This window comes from Hylobates moloch, unplaced genomic scaffold (assembly GCF_009828535.3).
Source record: "Hylobates moloch isolate HMO894 unplaced genomic scaffold, HMol_V3 SCAFFOLD_6, whole genome shotgun sequence".
NCBI lineage: Eukaryota > Metazoa > Chordata > Mammalia > Primates > Hylobatidae > Hylobates > Hylobates moloch.
The window spans coordinates 153,698,488-153,717,494 of NW_026652281.1; the positions used below are offsets into that span (position 1 = coordinate 153,698,488).

Below are 19,007 nucleotides of genomic sequence, written 5' to 3' on the forward strand. Positions count from 1 at the left end.
GATAAATTATATGAATGTCAATGCCTAAATAAGACTGGCTGGACGCGGTGGCTCAAGCCTGTAATCCCAACACTTTGGGAGGCCGAGGTGGGCGGATCATAAGGTCAGGAGATTGAGACTACCCTGGCTAACACGGTGAAACACCGTCTCTACTAAAAATACAAAAACTAGCTGGGCATTATAGCATGCGCCTGTAGTCCCAGCTACTTGGGAGGCTGAGGCAGGAGAATTACTTGAACCCGGGAGGCAGAGGTTGCAGTGAGCCGAGATCGAGCCACTGCACTCCAGCCTGGGCGTCAGATGGAGACTCCGTCTCAAAAAAAAAAAAAAAAAAAAGATAAGTCTTAACATATTAACCAAAAGGGAAAAAAAGGGGTGTGTGGAGAGAACAGACAATTTCTAATAGAATATTAAGAGTGTAAATGAGGGAGTATACGAAAAGTGACAAAAATCAAGAGATTTTTATATTCCATTTTTAAGTTTGACTTTTTTTTTTTTTTTTTTGAGACAAAGTCTCACTCGGTCACCCAGGCTGGAGTGCAGTGGCACAATCTCAGCTTACTGCAACCTCTGCCTTCTGAGTTCAAGTGATCCTCCTGCCTCAGCCTCCTGAGTAGCTGGGACTACAGGCACATGCCACCACACCCGGCCAATTTTTTTTTTGTATTTCCACTAGAGACAGGGTTTCACTACATTAGCCAGGCTGGTCTTGAACTCCTGACCTCAGATAATCCACCCGCCTCGGCCTCCCAAAGTGCTGGGATTATAGATGTGAACCACCGTGCCCGGCCAAGTATGACTTTTCTAAATTCAAAAAGGTTCATAGGAATTGCTTTAAAAGGCTACAATTGAGATTATTTAGATTCAAAAATAACTGTTCAATTGTTATTATCCTACCACTAAATTTCAGAGACTGGATCTCCTTTCAATGGGCTCCCCTGAAAACCAGGAAGAAGAAATCAAACATTTCTATCTAGGACAAAGGACAAACTGCAAAAAGCAACAATGTAATAAACTTATACCACTTAACAGCTGGAATACAGAAAGCTATTGATCCTATTGCACAAATTAAATTATTCTGATTATCAAACAAAAATACAACAAATGCTCCTGATTATTAATTAAAAATGGAAACTGTCAACAGCAGTTAATGTCTTTATCTTAAGTTTGGAAAAATAGAGGAAAAAAAAACAAAAACTCAGCCAAACACAGTGGCTCATTCCCGTAATCCCAATACATTGGAAGGCTGAGGGCGGTGGTTCACTTGGGCCCAGCCAGGAGCCAAGATCAGGCCACTGCACTCTAGCCTGGGCAACAGGCTACCTCTCAGGTAGAAAAAAAAAAACTCAAAAATATCTTTCTTGAAATCCACAACTCTTTCAAATATACATTTGACTCTTGGCATGCAGCAGTAGGCATCACTTACTGCACATCTACTTCAGGACTAGCAGTGTATTACTTCATATAAATTATCTTGTATGGTGGCCAGGAGAGATGGCTCACGCCTGTAATCCTAGCACTTTGGGAGGCTGAGGTGGGTCCATCACCTGAGGTCAGGAGTTCGACCAGCCTGGCCAACATGGTGAAACCCTATCTCTACTAAAAACACAAAATTAGGCGGGCGTGGTAGTGCATGCCTATAATCCAAGCTACTTGGGAGGCTGAGGCAGGAGAATCAACTTGAACCCATGAGGTGGAGGTTGCAGTGAGCCAAGATCGTGCCATTCTGCACTCTAGCCTGGGCGATAGAGTGAGACTCAGTCTCAAAAAAAAAAAAAAAGTTATCTTATATCATAGACTTAACAACCCTCCAACGAAGGTACTAGCCGTAATTTAGAACTGAGGAAATGGGCCTTAGAGACATTAAAGGACTTCTTCCACTAAACACAGTGCAGTATGCAGTCAGAGATGTCCAACCTAAAACCATTATAATTTATTATCCTTGGCCAGGCGCGGTGGCTCATGCCTGTAATCCCAGCACTTTGGGAGGCCGAGGCAGGCGGATCATAAGGTCAGGAGTTCAAGACCAGCCTAACCAACATGGTGAAACCCCATCTCTTCTAAAAATACAAAAATTAGCCAGGCGTGGTGGCATGCACTTGTAATCCCAGCTACTCAGGAGGCTGAGGCAGGAGAATTGCTTGAACACGGCAGATGGAGATTGCAGTGAGCCAAGATCGCACCACTGCCCTCCAACATGTGCAACAGAGCAAGACTCCATCTCAAAAAAAAAAAAAAATTATTATCCTTAATTAGGAGAGTGAAAGTTGAGAATGGAGAAAAAATTAATGCATGAGATATTAGGAAGCTCAAATTCAAAAAACCTTAGAAATTGAGTACATGAGGAAACGAAAAAAGAAAAAAAAAATCAACCAACCTGTAAAGTTTTAGTAATTTGGTCCATTGAAAATGATGAAGGCTGACAATCCACTCATCACCTTCCTACCTAAAATGTACTCACTCCCCTTCCCAAACTGTACCTCTGTAATAGCATCATTCATTCATTAACTCAGTATGTCCCCAGTAAAAAGAAGGCACCATGCTATACACTGTTAAGATGCAAAGATGAATCAGGCCAGGAGAATAAAGGCATGAGCAAGGAGAGAGTATGGAGCAAGGGACCATTAAGAGTTCAGTTTGGCTGAACTCAGGGTACACAAGACTCTAGCATAAGATTTGGAAAGGTCAGGACAGGATCCTATCAAAAAGGACATTGAATTTGGGCTTTATTTGTTCAGAAAATGAGGTGTGGCATTTAGGTTACAAATTTAAGTAGAGACCCAGTATTTCTCATTTTGGAAGTAGGAAGTAATTTTATATAGGATAGAATGGAAGGCAAGACTAAATGAAGACCAACAATAAAGATGTCATAGAAAAATGAATAAAGGGAGAAACTGAGGGCATCTGTAAAATTTTGTAGCCGGGCGCGGTGGCTCACGCTTGTAATCCCAGCACTTTGGGAGGCCGAGGCGGGCGGATCACGAGGTCAGGAGATCGAGACCACGGTGAAACCCCGTCTCTACTAAAAATACAAAAAATTAGCCGGGCGTGGTAGTGGGCGCCTGTAGTCCCAGCTACTCGGAGAAGCTGAGGCAGGAGAATGGCGTGAACCCGGGAGGCGGAGCTTGCAGTGAGCCGAGATCGCGCCACTGCACTCCAGCCTGGGCAACAGAGCGAGACTCCGTCTCAAAAAAAAAAAAAATTTTTGTAATAGTAAAAACATTCAACTATACAGCACGGCATATAAGCCTATCTTTATACCTTTATCTCCTGACAACCCCACTCCTCCCAGAGAGCTAACTAAGGATTTCTGGCCACTTGCATATGCTATTCCCTCTTACTGGTATGTCTCTGCTCAAACTATAAATAACCACTCTGTGAAGTCCTCCCTGATTATTCTAGGCATGCCTTCCTCCACACTCCCAAAGTACTGCATACATAACACCTACCAGACCACTTAGTATTCTGTATTGTCATTGTTTACACTAGTTTTTGCCACACAGTGAAGTTCCTTAAAAGCAGACTATCTCTTTCCTTTTTTAATTTTTTTATTTTTTATTATACTGGCAGTGCCTGGCTCAAGAGGTACTCAAATGTATTTTAATCATTTAAATGATTAAGTGACTGCAAGGTTTCCAGCTTTGAGAAGAATAGGATAATGATGTCATCATGAACACGGAAGTAAATGCGTGTTTGGCAATAAAAGAGATGGGTTCAAAATGAAAATCATAGGCTGGGCGCAGTGGCTCATGCCTGTAATCCCAGCACTTTGGGAAGCGGAGGCAGGCGGATCACTTGAGGTCAGGAGTTTGAGACCAGCATGGCCAACATGGCAAAACCCTGTCTCTACTAAAAATACAAAAATTAGCCAGGCATGGTGGTGGGCACCTGTAGTCCCAGCTACTTAGGAGGCTGAGGCAGGAGAATCACTTGAACCCTGAAGGCAGAGGTTGCAGTGAGCCGAGATGGCACCACTGCACTCCAGCCTGGGTGACAGAGAAAGACCCTGTCCAAAGGAAAAATAAAAAAGGAAATAATATTACATTTTAGGTGAATATAACACAAGGTAGGGGAGCAGCTTAGTTGACAATTAGAATTTCTTGGTTTGAAGTCAGTTCAGAAGAGAGTTTCATAGAGTGGAGTAGCAGCAGAATCAATGAAAGTGAATGACACTGCAAAGAAAGAGGAAGAAAAAGAGAACAAGGACACAAAAAAGGACTGTTTGAAAAGTGGTATGCAGGTCGTGGTGGCTCACACCTGTAATTCCAGCACTTTGAAAGACTGAAGCAGGTGGATCACTTGAGGTCAGGGGTTCGAGACCAGCCTGGCCAACACGGTGAAACCTGTCTCTACTAAAAATACAAAAATTAGCCAGGCATGGTGGAGGGCGCCTGCAGTCCCAGCTACTTGGGAGGCTGAGGCACAAGAATCTCTTGAGGCCGGGCGCGGTGGCTCACGCTTGTAATCCCAGCACTTTGGGAGGCCGAGGCGGGCGGATCACGAGGTCAGGAGATCGAGACCATGGTGAAACCCCGTCTCTACTAAAAATACAAAAAAAAATTAGCCGGGTGTGGTGGCGGGCGCCTGTAGTCCCAGCTACTCGGAGAGGCTGAGGCAGGAGAATGGCATGAACCCAGGAGGCGGAGCTTGCAGTGAGCCGAGATCGCGCCACTGCCAGACTCCAGCCTGGGCAAAGCAGGAAGACTCCGTCTCCAAAAAAAAAAAAAAAAAAAAAAAAAAAGAATCTCTTGAACCTGGGAGGCGGAGGTTGCCGTGGGCTGAGATCACACCACTGCACTCCAGCCTGAGTAACAGAGCAAGAATCCATCTTAAAAAAAAAAAAAAGGCTGGGCGCGGTGGCTCATGCCTGTAATCCCAGCACTTTGGGAGGCCAAGGTGGGTGGATCACGAGGTCAGGAGTTCAAGACCAGCCTGGCCAAGGCAGTGAAACCCCATCTCTACTAAAAACATAAAAATTAGCCAGTCGTGGTGGCAGGCGCCTGTAATCCCAGCTACTCTGGAGGCTGAGGCACAGAATTGTTTGAACCTGGGAGGCGGAGGTTGCAGTGAGCCGAGATCGCCCCACTGCACTCCAGCCTGGGTGACAGAGTGAGACTGTCTCAAAACAAAAACAAAAACAAACAAACAAAAAAGGTCACCCAGCAAGGAGGGAGTCGGAGAGAGAGCAGAACCTCAGGTGTGAAGAGATCAATTTTCTTCCAAGATGGCTAAGGAGGGAGTAGAAAATTGTGGGATGATGGGTAGAGAAGACGAAGGAACCTCTGAGGAATCATTTTTGTCTCAGGCAGGGAAACTGTAAGCCTTAGACATCATCTGCCTCATCTCTCTCCATTCCTCAAATCCAGACTCCAATCTGCCTCCAGATCAGGTAGCCCTAAAACAGTTGCCAATTTTCTCCCTTTGAAATAATCTTTTAGATTTACCCCCTTTCTTTCGAGTACTCACTGTGCTCATTTTTTTTTTAAGAGACAGAATCTCATTATGTTGCCTAGGTTGGAGTGCAGTGGCTATTCACAGGCACATCACAGCTAATTGCAGCCTCAAGCGATCCTCCTGCCTCGGCCTCCGGAGTAGCTAGGACTACAGGTACATGCCACTGGGCCGATTCTTAAGTCTTAATTACTATTGCAACAGACCCTACATCCTAACCTTGCCTCTAATCTCCCCTAGTCAAAGTCTTCCAAACAGATTTTACATCACTTCTCAGCTAAAATCTCTCAAGGGCTGCCAGTTCCTATCACATCAATACCAAATGCTTCAGTCTGAATTTCTAGGCCCCATTACCTGACTACATCCATCCTACCCAAGCAATCTCCAACAAGTATCCTCTGAAAATGCCATGCTCATTTAATTCTCCAGATCCAAAGCACCTAGCCTGTCTTAACAAAAACAACAACAAAGCACAAAGCCTTTGTACACTGGGAGGAATTAGAAAATATCAACCCAATTAAGTATAAAAGTACCAGGTCAGGATTATAAATTGTAATGACAATCACTTCACTGTATGCAGAGAAAATAAGAGCACATGATGGTAAACTGAAGAGGCTACTCATTCGTGACAAGAGGCGAACAGTCCACTTAGAGGTAGATACACAAAATGACAGAAAATATGACCCTTCTTTCTCTAATTCCAGACAGGAAATCTACAACTCTAATAACTACTCTTACCCACTGCCAAGAGAATTTTCTCCTTTTTTTTTTTTTTTTTTGGACAGGATCTTGCTCTGTTGCCTAGGCTGGAATGCAGTGGTGTGATCATGGCTCACTGCAGTCTCAAACTTCTGGGCTCAAGTGATCCTACTACTGCCTCAACCTCCTGAGTAGCTGGGACTACAGGCATACCACCACATCTAACTGAGTGTAGAGACAGGATCTCACTATGTTGCCCAGTCTAGTTTCGAACTCTGGGCCCCAAGCAATCCTTTCGTCTTGGCTTCCCAACTTACTAGAATTACAGGTGTTAGCCACCAAGCCCAGCCAAAATTACAGAAAAAAAGAGACAAACAGCAATCTGCTAAGGATTTTCTAAAATTCCCAGCATAGTAACTATACCTACTGTATCAATAACTTAAGTCAACTGTGAACAGCTTGAATACATTAATATCACATGACTACGTAAAAAAGTTATTTTTAATTACACTTTTCTCAAGCCGTATTGCTTACCTAACTTTGCATTCTAAGATTGATCGCTTTTTTTTTTTTTTTTTTTTTTTTTTTTGAGATGGAGTCTCCCTCTGTCGCAAGGCTGGAGTGCAGTGGCACAATCTCGGTGCACTGCAACCTCCGCCTCCCGGGTTCAAGTGATTCTCCTGCCTCAACCTCCCGAGTAGCTGGGATTACAGGTGCGCACCACCACACCCAGCTAATTTTTGTATTTTTAGTAGAGACGGGGTTTCACCATGTTGGCCAGGATGGTTTTTTTTTTTTTTTCTTGAGAGGGAGTTTCGCTCTTGTCGCCCAGGCTGGAGTGCAATGGGGTGATCTCGGCTCACTGCAACCTTGGCCTCCCGGGTTCAAGCGATTCTCCTGCCTCAGCCTCCCAAGTAGCTGAGATTACAGGCTCCCGCCACCATGCCTAGCTAATTTTTTGTATTTTTAGTAGAGACGGGGTTTTGCCATGTTGGCCAGGCTGGTCTTAAAATCCTCATCTCAGGTGATCCACCTGCCTCAGCCTCCCAAAGTGCTGGAATTACAGGCGTGAGCCACCATGCCCACCCTGACCTCACTTTTTAAGTCCTCAGTCTGAGGCCAGGCTCTGTGGCTCACACCTGTAATCCCAGCACTTTGGGAGGCTAAGCCAGGTGGATCACTTGAGGTCAGGAGTTCGAGACCAGCTGGGCCAACATGGTAAAACCCCATCTCTACTAAAAATACAAAAATTAGCTGGGTGTGGTGGTGCGCACCTGTAATCCCAGCTACTCAGAAAGCTGAGGCAGGAGAACCACTTGAACCCAGAAGGTGGAGGTTGCAGTGAGCCGAGATCACACCACTGCACTCCAGCCTGGGCGACAAGAGCGAAACTTTGTCTCAAAAAAAAAAATGTCCTCAGTTTAAAAATATCAAGGGCAAAAATAAAGGCAATAGATTTCAATCACAACTTTGAACCAAATTCCTAAAATAATAAATTAGGGGATGGGTACGGTGGCTCATGCCTGTAATCCCAGCACTTTGGGAGGCCAAGGTGGGCAGATCACCTGAGGTCAGGAGTTCGAGACCAGCCTGGCCCACATGGTGAAACCCTCGTCTCTAATAAAAATACAAAAAGTAGTCAGGCATAGTGGTGCACACCTGTAGTCCCAGCTACTCGGGAGGCTGAGGCAGGAGAATCGCTTGAACCCAGGAGGAGGAGGTTGAAGCGAGCTGAGATCGCGCCACTACACTCCAGCCTGGGCGATAGCAAGACTCTGTCTCAAAAAAATTAAAAAAAATAAACTACATACTTGCTTCTTCAAGGTCATAAAGTCTTTGAGCAATTTCAATTTCTCCCTGAAAAAAACAACTTCTACATTTATACATTTGCTAATTCCCATTTCAGACATGTAACCTACTATCTAAAGGCTCCAATATTTTCAGTTTTTTTTTTTTTTTTTTTTTTTGAGACAGAGTTTTGCTCTTGTTGCCCAGTATGGAGTGCAAGACAGAGTTTTGCTCTTGTTGCCCAGTATGGAGTGCAATGGCGCAATCTTGGCTCACTGCAACCTCTGCCTCCCGGGTTCAAGCGATTCTCCTGCCTCAGCCTCTAGAGTAGCTGGGATTACAGTTGCCCACCATCACACCTGTCTAATTTTTGTATTTTTGTAGAGACGGAGTTTCACCATGTTGGCCAGGCTGGTCTCAAACTCCTGACCTCAGGTGATCTGTCCACCTTAGCCTCCCAAAGTGCTGGCACTACAGGCGTGGGCCACCACACTCGGCCTTCATTTTTTTTTTGATAGAACCAATACTCCGCTAACATCTCTTTCATGAGAAACAGGTTTACAATTCTATTTGTATGCTTTTAGAGAAACATCTATCTCCATTCTCAGATTTAAATTTATGTACAAAAACAAAGACACGATATATATATAAAATAAATTTCAACGTGAACCCAAGAAAAAGGATTTGTCTGAGCTGCCAATAGGTTTTCAAAACAGCCTACCCACCCATATTAGTAGGACAATTCAGACTCAAGATAACCACTAAAGCAAATTTTTTTAAATCTGCAATTGCCAAGAAACCAAGGAGTACCAAGGCACAATTAAGATATGAATCAACAGAAACAAAAGTGACACACCCACATTCTCCCTCTGTAACTTTAAAGAACAGCAGGGATATAAGGTAAAGCGAATGTTTAATGAACTCAGAATAACAACATACCATAAAAGTTTTTCTTATAAAAACTTAATGTGGTATGAGACATTTGTTGGCCAAAAAAAATTCTCTTTGGTAACATTACCGGTGGTGACCAAACAATGCGTTTGGGCAGAAACAAAATCAATATCAAGTATTAATATTTAAAGCTGAAGGAATCTTATAGCAATCAAGTACTTTTGGAATTTAGAGGCAATAAAATTGAGGCTAAGAGAAGTGAATTGATCATTTAGCTAGAAGTCAAGAAATTCTTCATAAGCTCAAATAAAAACAAATGTTATCATTTATCACCCTCTAACAATACTTGACAGCATTACTAAAAACAATAACTCAAATAAGATACTCTCCATTTCTATACACACAGAATACATACATATCACACATACACATACACACTTCAAAATCTGAAACTACTGTAGTTCTAGCTGATGCAGGAGGATCGAATGAGCCCAGGAGTCCCGACGCAAGCCTGGGCAACATGACAAGGCCAGTCTCTAAACAATAAATAAATATTAACTTTGTCTTAGTTAGGGTTGTTAAAATAAAATAAAACAAAACAAAACTAGAAAAACTTCAAGAGCTAATGGGGATACAAAAATTAGCCGGGCGTGGTGATGGGTACCAGTAATCCCAGCTACTCGGGAGGGTGAGGCAGGAGAACTGCTTGAACCCCAAGAGGCAGAGGTTGCAGTGATCAACCACTGCACTCCAGCCTGGCAACAGAGTGAGACTCCATCTCAAAAAAAAAAAAAAAAAAAAAAAAGAGCTAATGGTGGCAGTTATCAAAAGCACAGGATGCTACACCTTCAAAACAGGTAGTTCAGAAAAACTAGCCTAATTTAGATTTTGACAATGTCCAAGAAAACCTCATCTTAGCCACTTTAATCTGTGTTCAAAATGCCCTTCAACCTGAAGAGTCAAGTCTTCAAGTAAAAAAATAATCTGCCACATATAGCAACAGGACTCCAAGTACTAAATTGGTTCACCTGCACTCATGGTGCCGGCAGGCCAAAACCCAACCTTTTTTTTTTTTTTTTTCCCTTAATCATATGTATACCTCCATCTTGAGAAATTAAATCTGAACTCAATCAAATGCATTTAAAAGCATTAGCCTACTCTCAATGAAGAGTTATTCGGAAAAAGCTTAAAATAACCAAATGCATACAACAGAGATAAATTTAAAAATCAAAGTAAAATTTTGCCCAAAAGCTTATGATTAGCAATAGGATTTCAGCTGTGAACCGATAAGCAACCAAAAACAAATTTGTTACAAGTTTCCCTTTAAGTGGCCTGTATATATACATATACGTATATATTTAAGTTGTACCAAAAACTGCTTACAAATGGCAATTCCTGTGAAGTAGATGATGATGAAGTTCCAGGTAATTCTAGCATGTTTCCTAATGTACTGGTACTGGAATCTGGATCATCCTGAAAAGATAAATTTATTGAGTTTAATTGCTCTTCTATTGTAATGTTTGTATCTCCTAGTGAAAAGGGGGCTGGGAGAAGGGCTGCTTTTTCATTGCTGCCGTCCACTTCATTTCTTTGCTTATTTTTCTGTGTTTCAGTCTGAGGAGCTAATGGCAAGAATGGCGATTTGACTGCACCGTGTCTACTCTCTGGTGTGCTGTCTTGTTCACTTCCCATGGCCACTTTTACACCATTCTCTGATTTAGTCTCATAATTGCAGGTGGCATTGGTCTGAGTTTCCTCAAAGATCTCCTCTATACTCTCATCCTCTGTGACTGGCTGTTCTGGGTCCGTTTCAGAATCTACATCTGCATCGTCCACACAAGTAAAATTCTCAAAGTGCAGAAAGCCATTCTTGATAGTCTTTGTTACTTTTACCTGGAGTTCAGGGGAGTTATTACAAGAGGGTTCCTGTTTCATAGCAAGTGCTGTAGGACCACCAGGACTCAAGGAAGTGCAAACAATTGGCGTCTGAGCTCTTGAATCACTTTTTTCAGGGTCTTGAAAGGATTCTGATCCATCAGCAGACCCATTTAAATACTCTACATTGATCATGGAGGCCAAATCCTGTAGTCTCCGCAGTGGAATGTAACAAGATGGAGAATCTTGTCCATAAGCATTTTGGGATGTTCCACTGACAGTCGATAACTGCATAGTACACCCATTAAGTGGCTCAGAAAAATTGGATTGACCATTACCGAAAGGGCTGTCCTTGTCTTCAGGGGCATCTAAATTCACTGGATTGGAAAAGGGCAGCAGACAATTTCTTCTGGGTAGTTCACAGGTCTGATCCATCCTGGGCCGGCATCAACCTGGAATCCAAAGGCACAGTAATTAATCTGAGTTAATAGGCCATCTGACTCGACTCTTTAAAATGGCAGCCACTTCAAGGCCTAGTGGCCTCTATGCCTTTCTGCTGCACTTCCATGGGCAGAAAAAGTTCCCCCGACTGGAGATGAAAAAATGGCCTCGGTGAGCCTCTGAAAACTCCATTTTCCCGAAGCTGGGCCGATCCTGCCACATAGAAACAGCCCGTCTCTTTTTCCTCCTCTGCAGACTGGTGGACACTTGGGATGAACTAAAATTAAAACCCCTCTGCCCGTCAAAATTCCCAATTCTTGATCAAACAGGAATCGTCCTCCCCATCCCTCGCCAGGGGTCGAGCAGCTGGATCTCTCAAAAGCAAAAAGCTGAGGGGTCCAAGGGGAGCTCCTGGACCCTGCACAAAAAGGTACCCCCCCTTCCTGGCTCGCTCGGGCGCAGCGGTCACAATAGCGCTGCACTCTGCGCCCAGCCAGCGCCGGAGCCTTTGCAGTGGCGGTGCGCAGGCCGCAGGCGAGCCGGCCGAGGCGGGTGCACCCCAGAGCTCGCCTTCCTGAATGCAGGCCTGCTGGATCCGCAGCTGCAGGGCCCAGAGGCCTGGACGCGGCAGAGGGAGAAACCGAGGCGGCCAGCGAAGCCCAGTCAGGGCAGCAGCAGCTGCTACAGCTTGAAAAACATGGCTGCTGCCGACGCCGCCGCCGCCTGCCCGGGCCGCGCTCTTTCCCGCAGCCGCGACAGCACCTCCCAGCCGAACCGATCGCTCTCATCAATATTCAGCACCAAGCAAAGTTTGCTGCGGAAGGGCAGCCGGCCCCGCGCCCCGCAGCCTGCTACCTGAGGGGAGGCGGAGGCCGAGGTGCTCGCGGGCGGCCGGCGGGGCACGGGCCGCGCCGGGAGGAAGTTCGCGGCAGCCCGGCCAGCTAGGCCTGAGCCCGGCTGGTAGTGATGGAGGAGGGGGAGGGGGCCGGCGGCTGCAGCGCCGCCGGCCACCAACCCCGCACCGCGCCCGGCCCTCCCCCGAGCCCCTCACCTCACGGCCACCACCATCTTCCCCGCCGGGCCACCTCCTCCCTCCCTCCTCCTCGCGCCTGCCCGCCGCCCACCCCAGCGCACTAGTTACCGTGCCCCGCGCCCCCTCCCGGGCCAGCTGGGGGGAGGGGGTGACCCTCATTACACTGGGGTGCGAGCGGAGCGGTGGGGAGAGAGCGGGGCTGCTCGCCGCACCCCCCTCCCCCCGCGTCTCTCTTCAGGGGAGAAGGCAGCGAGCGCGACCTGCCCCGGCCTATTCCGCCGCCGCCTCCTCCTCCTCACACCCCCACCGCGCGCGCCCCCGCGGCCGCGCGTGCGACAGAGCGCCTCGCGCCGGCCCGCGTGCGGCTGGGCCCCGAGTGCGCGCGCACCCCTTCCCCCACCGAGCGCGCGCGTTCCCTTGCCTCACTCTTCGGGGTTCAGGGCGGGTGAAGTCGGGCTTGCGAGCGCGCCGCCCAATCAGCGGAGCTGCCGCTGCCGCCCCCTCCCCTCCCCATGCGCGCCTGCTCGCGGCCCGGGCCTACGGGCCGGCCCGGCTGCCCGGGCGGGGCCTGAGGCGGGCTCCCCAGGGGCCTCGCGCGCCTCCTTGGAGTGTCGGGGCCTGCGGGCGTCGTGGGTGGCATTCCGATCCCCTCACCTACCTCGGGGCACGGCGCTGGCCTCGGGCCGCACACGGCTCCCGCACCCTACGCGTCTCGAACCCCAACCCAGGCGGCACCTGGCGCGGCTGAGGCCTGTCCGATCGTCCCGCCAGCCCTGCTCGGGCCCGCGTCAGTCCCGGCCTCCATCTTAGGTTACAGCCCAGGCTCCCCATCCACTGGGCACCTGCCCTCAGCCCGCTGGGTTCGGCCCGAGGCCAAGGCAACCCCCCTCCTGCCGCAGGGCTCACCTGGGAGCTTGGGCTGGGGTCTTCGAGGCCTCAGGCCCCGAGCAGACGCGGTCGCAGGTGAACCCCCCTACGCGGCCGCACCCCAAACCCACACCACCACCACCACCACCACCACAGACCAAGCTGAGCAGGAAACAAAATGGAGGCAGCAGCTCGGGTCTGCCTCCCTGAGCCAAGCCTGTGCAGCCCCAGGGCTCCCTCCTGTCTCAGGCTCGACGCCCGCGAGGCAGAGGCTGGATCGTCCCGGGTGCCGCGGGCAGCCGCCCTACAGCAGAGCAGACGGGCCGGGGACTCGGCCCTGCGGTGCCCACAGCCCCTCACCCACCACCCCTTCCCTTCCCCCTCCCCCCATCCCTCTCCCTCCCCTTGCCGGGCCGTGCGGGGTGAGCGGCTCCGGGGAGCCGGGTCGGGTTACCCGCCCGGGCACTGCTCGCCCGGCCGTGGCCTCCGCGGGGGAACGAAGCCAGGCGACCCCAGCGCTGAGCCCACCCCCCGCACCGAGCCGGGTTGCAGCCTGACAGCGCGTCCGCACCTCGGCCTGCATCCGTGCGGCCCCCGCCCAGGGAGGCCGAGTCCCCAGCCCGGGCCCAGCCGGGACGAAGCTCCCTCACCACCCCCGAGCCCAAGGGTCCTCGCAGCCTCGGGCGGGGCGAGGGGAACGCCGGGGGAGGGGGTCCTCTAGTCCCTGTACCGCCTCCCGCGCCTAGTCAGGGTCTGGGCCTGGCACGGGGGCTCGGGCAGCGGGCGCCGGCCGGCGTGGGTATGTGCGTGCGCGCCGGGCTGGGGGCCGGGATGGGCCGCGCCTCGCACCGCGGACGCTGCAGTTCTCGGCACCCAGGCAGATGGCCCTCTCGTGCCACCGCCGCCCAGAACGGGCCGCCTGCTCCACAGCCCGGTTCCCCCGGGAGTGCGCGCCTCGCCCCTAAGGGCCGGGCATCTGGACCCCGGCGGAACTGCGCCGGGACACGGGACCGCCCAGCTGGCCGGGACAAGCCCGCTGGCGCAGCCCTCGGCCTGGGGCCTCACGGCCTGCATCCTGCACCGGGCCCGCAGCACCAACCCTAGCACGGCCGCGTGGCGTCCAATACCCCAAGACAGCGGAAGGGCGGGACAGGGAGCCCAAGCTGGGCCTGAACTTGCGACTCCAGCCCCTCGGGCCCTTCCCCCAGCCCGGACTCCGTCGCCCCCTGGGCTTGATCCCCACCAAGAAGCTCACCTCAGGAGTTACCTGGTCCCTATGGCGCTAAGCGCCTTCTCGCTGTTCAGAGAAAGCCAGATCCGGCCGCCATAAAAATTCCGCCTCCTCCAGAAAGCCTTCTGTGATTAGATTTGGAGTTAACTCCATCTCAAGCTGAGGGCACCGCCCTCGAGGGCCACGTGACTACTATTCTTCCCATGGCTTAGTAAATGTGCATAGTTATTGCCCCAATGGACTGTTTACTCACTGCCTTCTGTTAACTTTGAGCCCACCTGGGAGAAAGGCCATTTTTGGCGTTGCCCTGTGTGACATTAGTGCTGGCCAGCTAAACTCCATCCTTCCCCTGCCTTCACCCAGCGACTGGCCCAGCAGCCATGGAGCTCGAGATGCTCTTGCCCTTTTGCTCTCCAAGGCCCACAGTCCAGTGATGGAGGCTCCCAAGTCAACAGGCCCTTAGCACATGTCTGCATGTGCCAGATGCAGACCCTGCCAAGACAGCAAGTGGGCTTTGTTAGAGGGAAAGCGCCCACTGGAACGGGAGTGATGAGAGGGCTGTGACCTCAGGGAGGCTCCTTCTGTTGAAGAGTCTGAGGTACCCTGAAGATTCTCAGGTGCAAAGTCAGGGTGGCAGTTGTCTATGTGCTGGGACCAACCAGAGAAAAGTCGAGTCTATACCTACAAGGGCCAGCTCTTTGTTCTGCCAGGGTCACTCACCCTGCTAATCCCATCTGGGCAATTCAGCTCAACAGGGAAGCTCTGACTGGTTCCTTCTTCACACCTAATAATTTGAGCCAATCATTTTGACTGACAATTACTCCTCTGCCAATTGCCCCAATTCATCAATGCTCCTCCCAGTCCTTTACTTTGCCACTAACCATCCTGAGGGCCTGAGAGCTGCCTTGAACTAGTCACTTAACAGTCCTGAGCCTCAGTTTCCCCATCTGCAACTTCCAATGCACAGCACTGGCTGCGAAGATTCTGTAAGGTAAAGGTCTAAGTGTTAGCAGCCTACACTTAGACTTAGTTATAGGCTGAGCACTTGATGAGTGCTGAAATGTAATTCATCGCTTCATTCAGCAACCATTTCCTGCATTCCAGGCAGTGTGCTGAGTGCTGGGGAAACAAAAGATGAGATCCTGGCCTCGGGAAAAGACAGTTGAATAAAGGTGCTAAGGTGTGAAAATAGGGTTGAGACAACAGTTTCTTCCAAAGCTCACCTCTGAACAACATTGCCCTGCAGAACCCCTCTCTCCCACCTCCCAGCTCCTCTGGAAGACTGAGGGCCAGGAGGAGATTGGCAGCTGGGGATGAACTGCTTGCTGACAGGTCTGGGGGAGAAGACCAGGACCCCAGGGAAAACCTGTTAGACTTCTCTGGGGTAACCCCTGAGGGCCCTCCCTGCCTCTTAGGGTAAAACTTGGCCACAGAGGTCTCAATCACAGCCGACCCGTCTCCAGCCTCCCCATCTGGCAGGCCCTGGCCAAGCATCTCATGTGTGCCAGCACTACGTTGAGAAGATCCACAGCACCATAGATTCTCACAAGGACACTGACTCCTTGAGTGGGGGCAGAAGGGAGAGGACTGTGTCCGTGTAGGGTGGGGGCCTGGGATGTACACTCAGCTCTCCTCTGGCTGGTTGTCTCAATCCAGGGACCTTTTCTGGGCCTGTGACTGCCATCCTTAGGACTGAGATAAGAATCAGTAAACACTTGCTGGGTCTGTACTATGTACTGGACACTGTCCTAGGCACTTCACATACAGTCATTCCTATGTCCCTTCACCAGCCCTAAGAAGAATTGAGGTCCAAGAGACTAAGCCCTCATGCAAAGTGTCAGCACCTTAACTCTCACCTGGTATGATGGGCTTCACGTGCTTGTTCTCAGCCTGTCCACCCTACAAATACTGCCTGTGAAAAGCCCAGCATGGTGCTCACACACAGGTGCCCAGGAATTTGAATGACAGGCAGAGGGACTCTACCTTAGGCTGAGTTTCCTCATCTGTAAATCTTGGTTACTGATAATTCCTACCCTGGTGAGATATAATAGATACTTGTTGGGACATTTGGCCCATGTACAGTGACCTCTTTTTTCTTAGAACCACCCCTTTTCATTCATTAATTCCATAAATATTTTGGGGGCTCCCCGTCACAGCCTTGTGGAAAAAGCAGACAGGTAATGACAAGGCAGAGAACTGAGTATGAGAGAGAAGCCAAGGGTGCTGGAGAAGCTGAGAAGGTTCTTGAAACCAACTCAGAGGTATCCTTGAGGAAGCAACATCCAGAGAGAGTCCTGGAGGATATTCGGGAATAGCCAGGCAAGAAGGGGAAAAGGCAGAGATTCCAGCAGAGTCCAGAGAAACACCAGGCTTCAGAGGAACTGACCACACCAAGCATGGCTAGTGTATGTGCCAGGGGTGGAGGTAATGAGTGCAGAAAGAGGCTCAAGCGAGGATGGGGCGGACACAGAGGCCTCACCCTTCAGGGCTTGGTTGATCAAGTTAAAGAGTTTAAGCTTTATCCGGAAGTCAGTAAGCAGCCATGGAAGGTGAGGGAGGAGGATAATGACATGATGGCATCTGAGCAGTAGAAAGCTCACTCTTCCTGTGTCCAGAAGACACTGGATCCTCCCCTAGAAACACAACTCTAGCAAGGGCTCTGCCTGTTGTTACAATAACAGTTGTAGCTTATCCTCTTCTGTTCCAGCTACCCTGCAGGATACTCATTTACTCCTCTGAGATGGGTATTATTGTTATCCCCATCTTCTAGAAAGGAAGCATGACTTGCCCAGAGACAAACTCCCATCCTAGTTCCAGCTCCTTGTTCCCACTGAACAGGAACAGCATCTGCCTTCTGACTAAACAGTTAGGTCTTGGGAGAGGCATGGAGGCCTTTGGCAATTAATGCTGAACAGAGCTGGTGGACACCAGGACCATGCCTTCTGATGGGTCTAGGAGCTTCCTTCCTCTCCCTACCCACGGATTTCCCCAAAATTGAATCCGTTTTCAACTTAAGATCAAGGAAGGCCTGGCCACATCTGAGACCAGGCAGCCCTCCAGCAGTCTTCTTCCTGCCCCAAATACCAGGTCCTGTCGCTAACCTGAGCCTGTACCCCCAGCCTGAAGGACTCAAGCATCCACCTTTAAGTTTTCTTCTTCTTAAACCTCCTTCTGAATCTTGGTATGGTGACCACTAATCCCTGCCCTCCTGCTCTCACTTCCCCCAACTGCCCAGTGCCAGGACAAGCCACATCCTGTCCAGCCTATGCTCATGCCAGTCACTCTGCCTTTTCCCCTGGGCTAACTCCATTCATCCTGTTTAGAAGACTTCTCCTCCTGGTAGTCTTCCCACCCCTACAGGCAGCCATTTTTCCCTGAATGAGTCCTGGTAGTAACTAATGGCTTCTAAATTGGGTCTCATCCAGTTGGAGAGTCACTTCCAGCAAGACTAAGGACATATACTCTCTGATCTCCAGTGACCAAGCCCAGACTGTGAGGCTCAGAGTGAGTGCTCCAGAAACATTTCATGATGCCTGATCTATCCCTTCCTCTCCTCTCCAAGCCTGTGTCTCCATCACACAGAATTGTGGTTTCAGTAACGGACCAAATGAGTTGTACAAGACTCAAATCCTCCCAAAAAGCATTCAAGATGTTTGAGGAACAAAGAGCTTTTGGTGCCAGACAATGCTTTACAAAGCGTAAGAGGCCAGGTACAGTGGTGCACGCCTTTAGTCCCAGCACTTTGGGAGGCTGAGGCAGATGGATCGCTTCAGCCCAGGAGTTCAAGACCGGCCTGGGCAATATGGCTAAACCCTGTCTCTACAAAAAACACAAAAAGTAAGCCAGACGCTGTGGTTCACATCTGTAATCCCAGCACTTTGGGAGGCCAAGACGGGTGGATCACATGAGGTCAGGAGTTTGAGACCAGCCTGACCAACGTGGTGAAACCCTGTCTCTACTAAAAATACAAAATTAGCCGGATGTGGTGGCGCATGCCTGTAATCCCAGCTACTCGGGGGGCTGAGGCAGGAGAATCGCTTGAACCCAAGAGGCTGAGGTTGCAGTGAGCTGAGATCGAGCCATTTCACTCCACCCTGGGCCACAAGGCGAAACTCCGTCTCAAAAAAAAAAAAAAACAAAACCAAATTATCCTGGCGTGGTGGTGTATGATTCGCACCCATGGTCCCAGCTACTTGGCAGGCTGAGGTGGGAGGATCGCTTGAGCCCAGGATGTGGAGGCTGCAGTGAGCCGTGTTCATGCCATTGCACTTCAGCCTGGGTGACAGAGTGAGACTCTGGCTCCAATAAATAAATAAATAAAAGTATAAGAGACCTTATGACCAGGCTCAGTGGCTCACACCTGTAATCCCAGCACTTTGGGAGGCTGAGGAGGGCGGATCACGAGGTCAGGGGTTTGAGACCAGCCTGGCCAACATGGTGAAACCCCGTCTCTACTAAAGATACAAAAGATTAGCCGGGCGTGGTGGCACGTGCCTGTAATCCCAGCTACTAGGGAGGCTGAGGCAGGAGAATCGCTTGAACCTGGGGGGTGGAGGTTGCAGTGAGCTGAGATCCCGCCATTGCACTGCAGCCTCAGCTACAGGGCGAGACTCGGCCTAAAAAAAAAGAAGAGCTTATGTGAGCTGGAGTCAGATGGATACAAATTCAAACTGCAGCTGGGCCATTTACCAGGAATGTCCTTTTCGCTCTTTGAGCCTCACAAATGGGATA

The 19,007-nt window shown here is 49.7% G+C and overlaps 1 protein-coding gene across 9 annotated transcripts in view; it reads right to left on the reverse strand.

Annotated features, from left to right (window-relative positions):
• NSD1 (nuclear receptor binding SET domain protein 1) overlaps positions 1-14,437 on the reverse strand; it is a 179,097-nt gene extending 164,660 nt beyond the window's left edge. Inside the window, exons 1-3 of one of the 9 annotated variants that reach the window (XM_058440176.1) lie at positions 14,301-14,437; positions 11,043-11,156; positions 10,213-10,302 (exon numbers count right to left, since the gene is read on the reverse strand). In XM_058440176.1, coding sequence (XP_058296159.1) covers positions 10,213-10,302; positions 11,043-11,072 — 120 coding nt within the window. In that variant the 5' untranslated portion in view covers positions 11,073-11,156; positions 14,301-14,437. Of the gene's footprint in view, positions 1-10,212; positions 11,157-12,196; positions 12,255-12,286; positions 12,477-12,836; positions 12,858-13,084; positions 13,226-14,300 lie in introns of those variants that run through there. The other 8 variants (XM_032158717.2, XM_058440177.1, XM_058440175.1 and 5 more) reach the window with 8 other exon arrangements.
• Between the last annotated feature and the right edge of the window lie 4,570 nt (positions 14,438-19,007).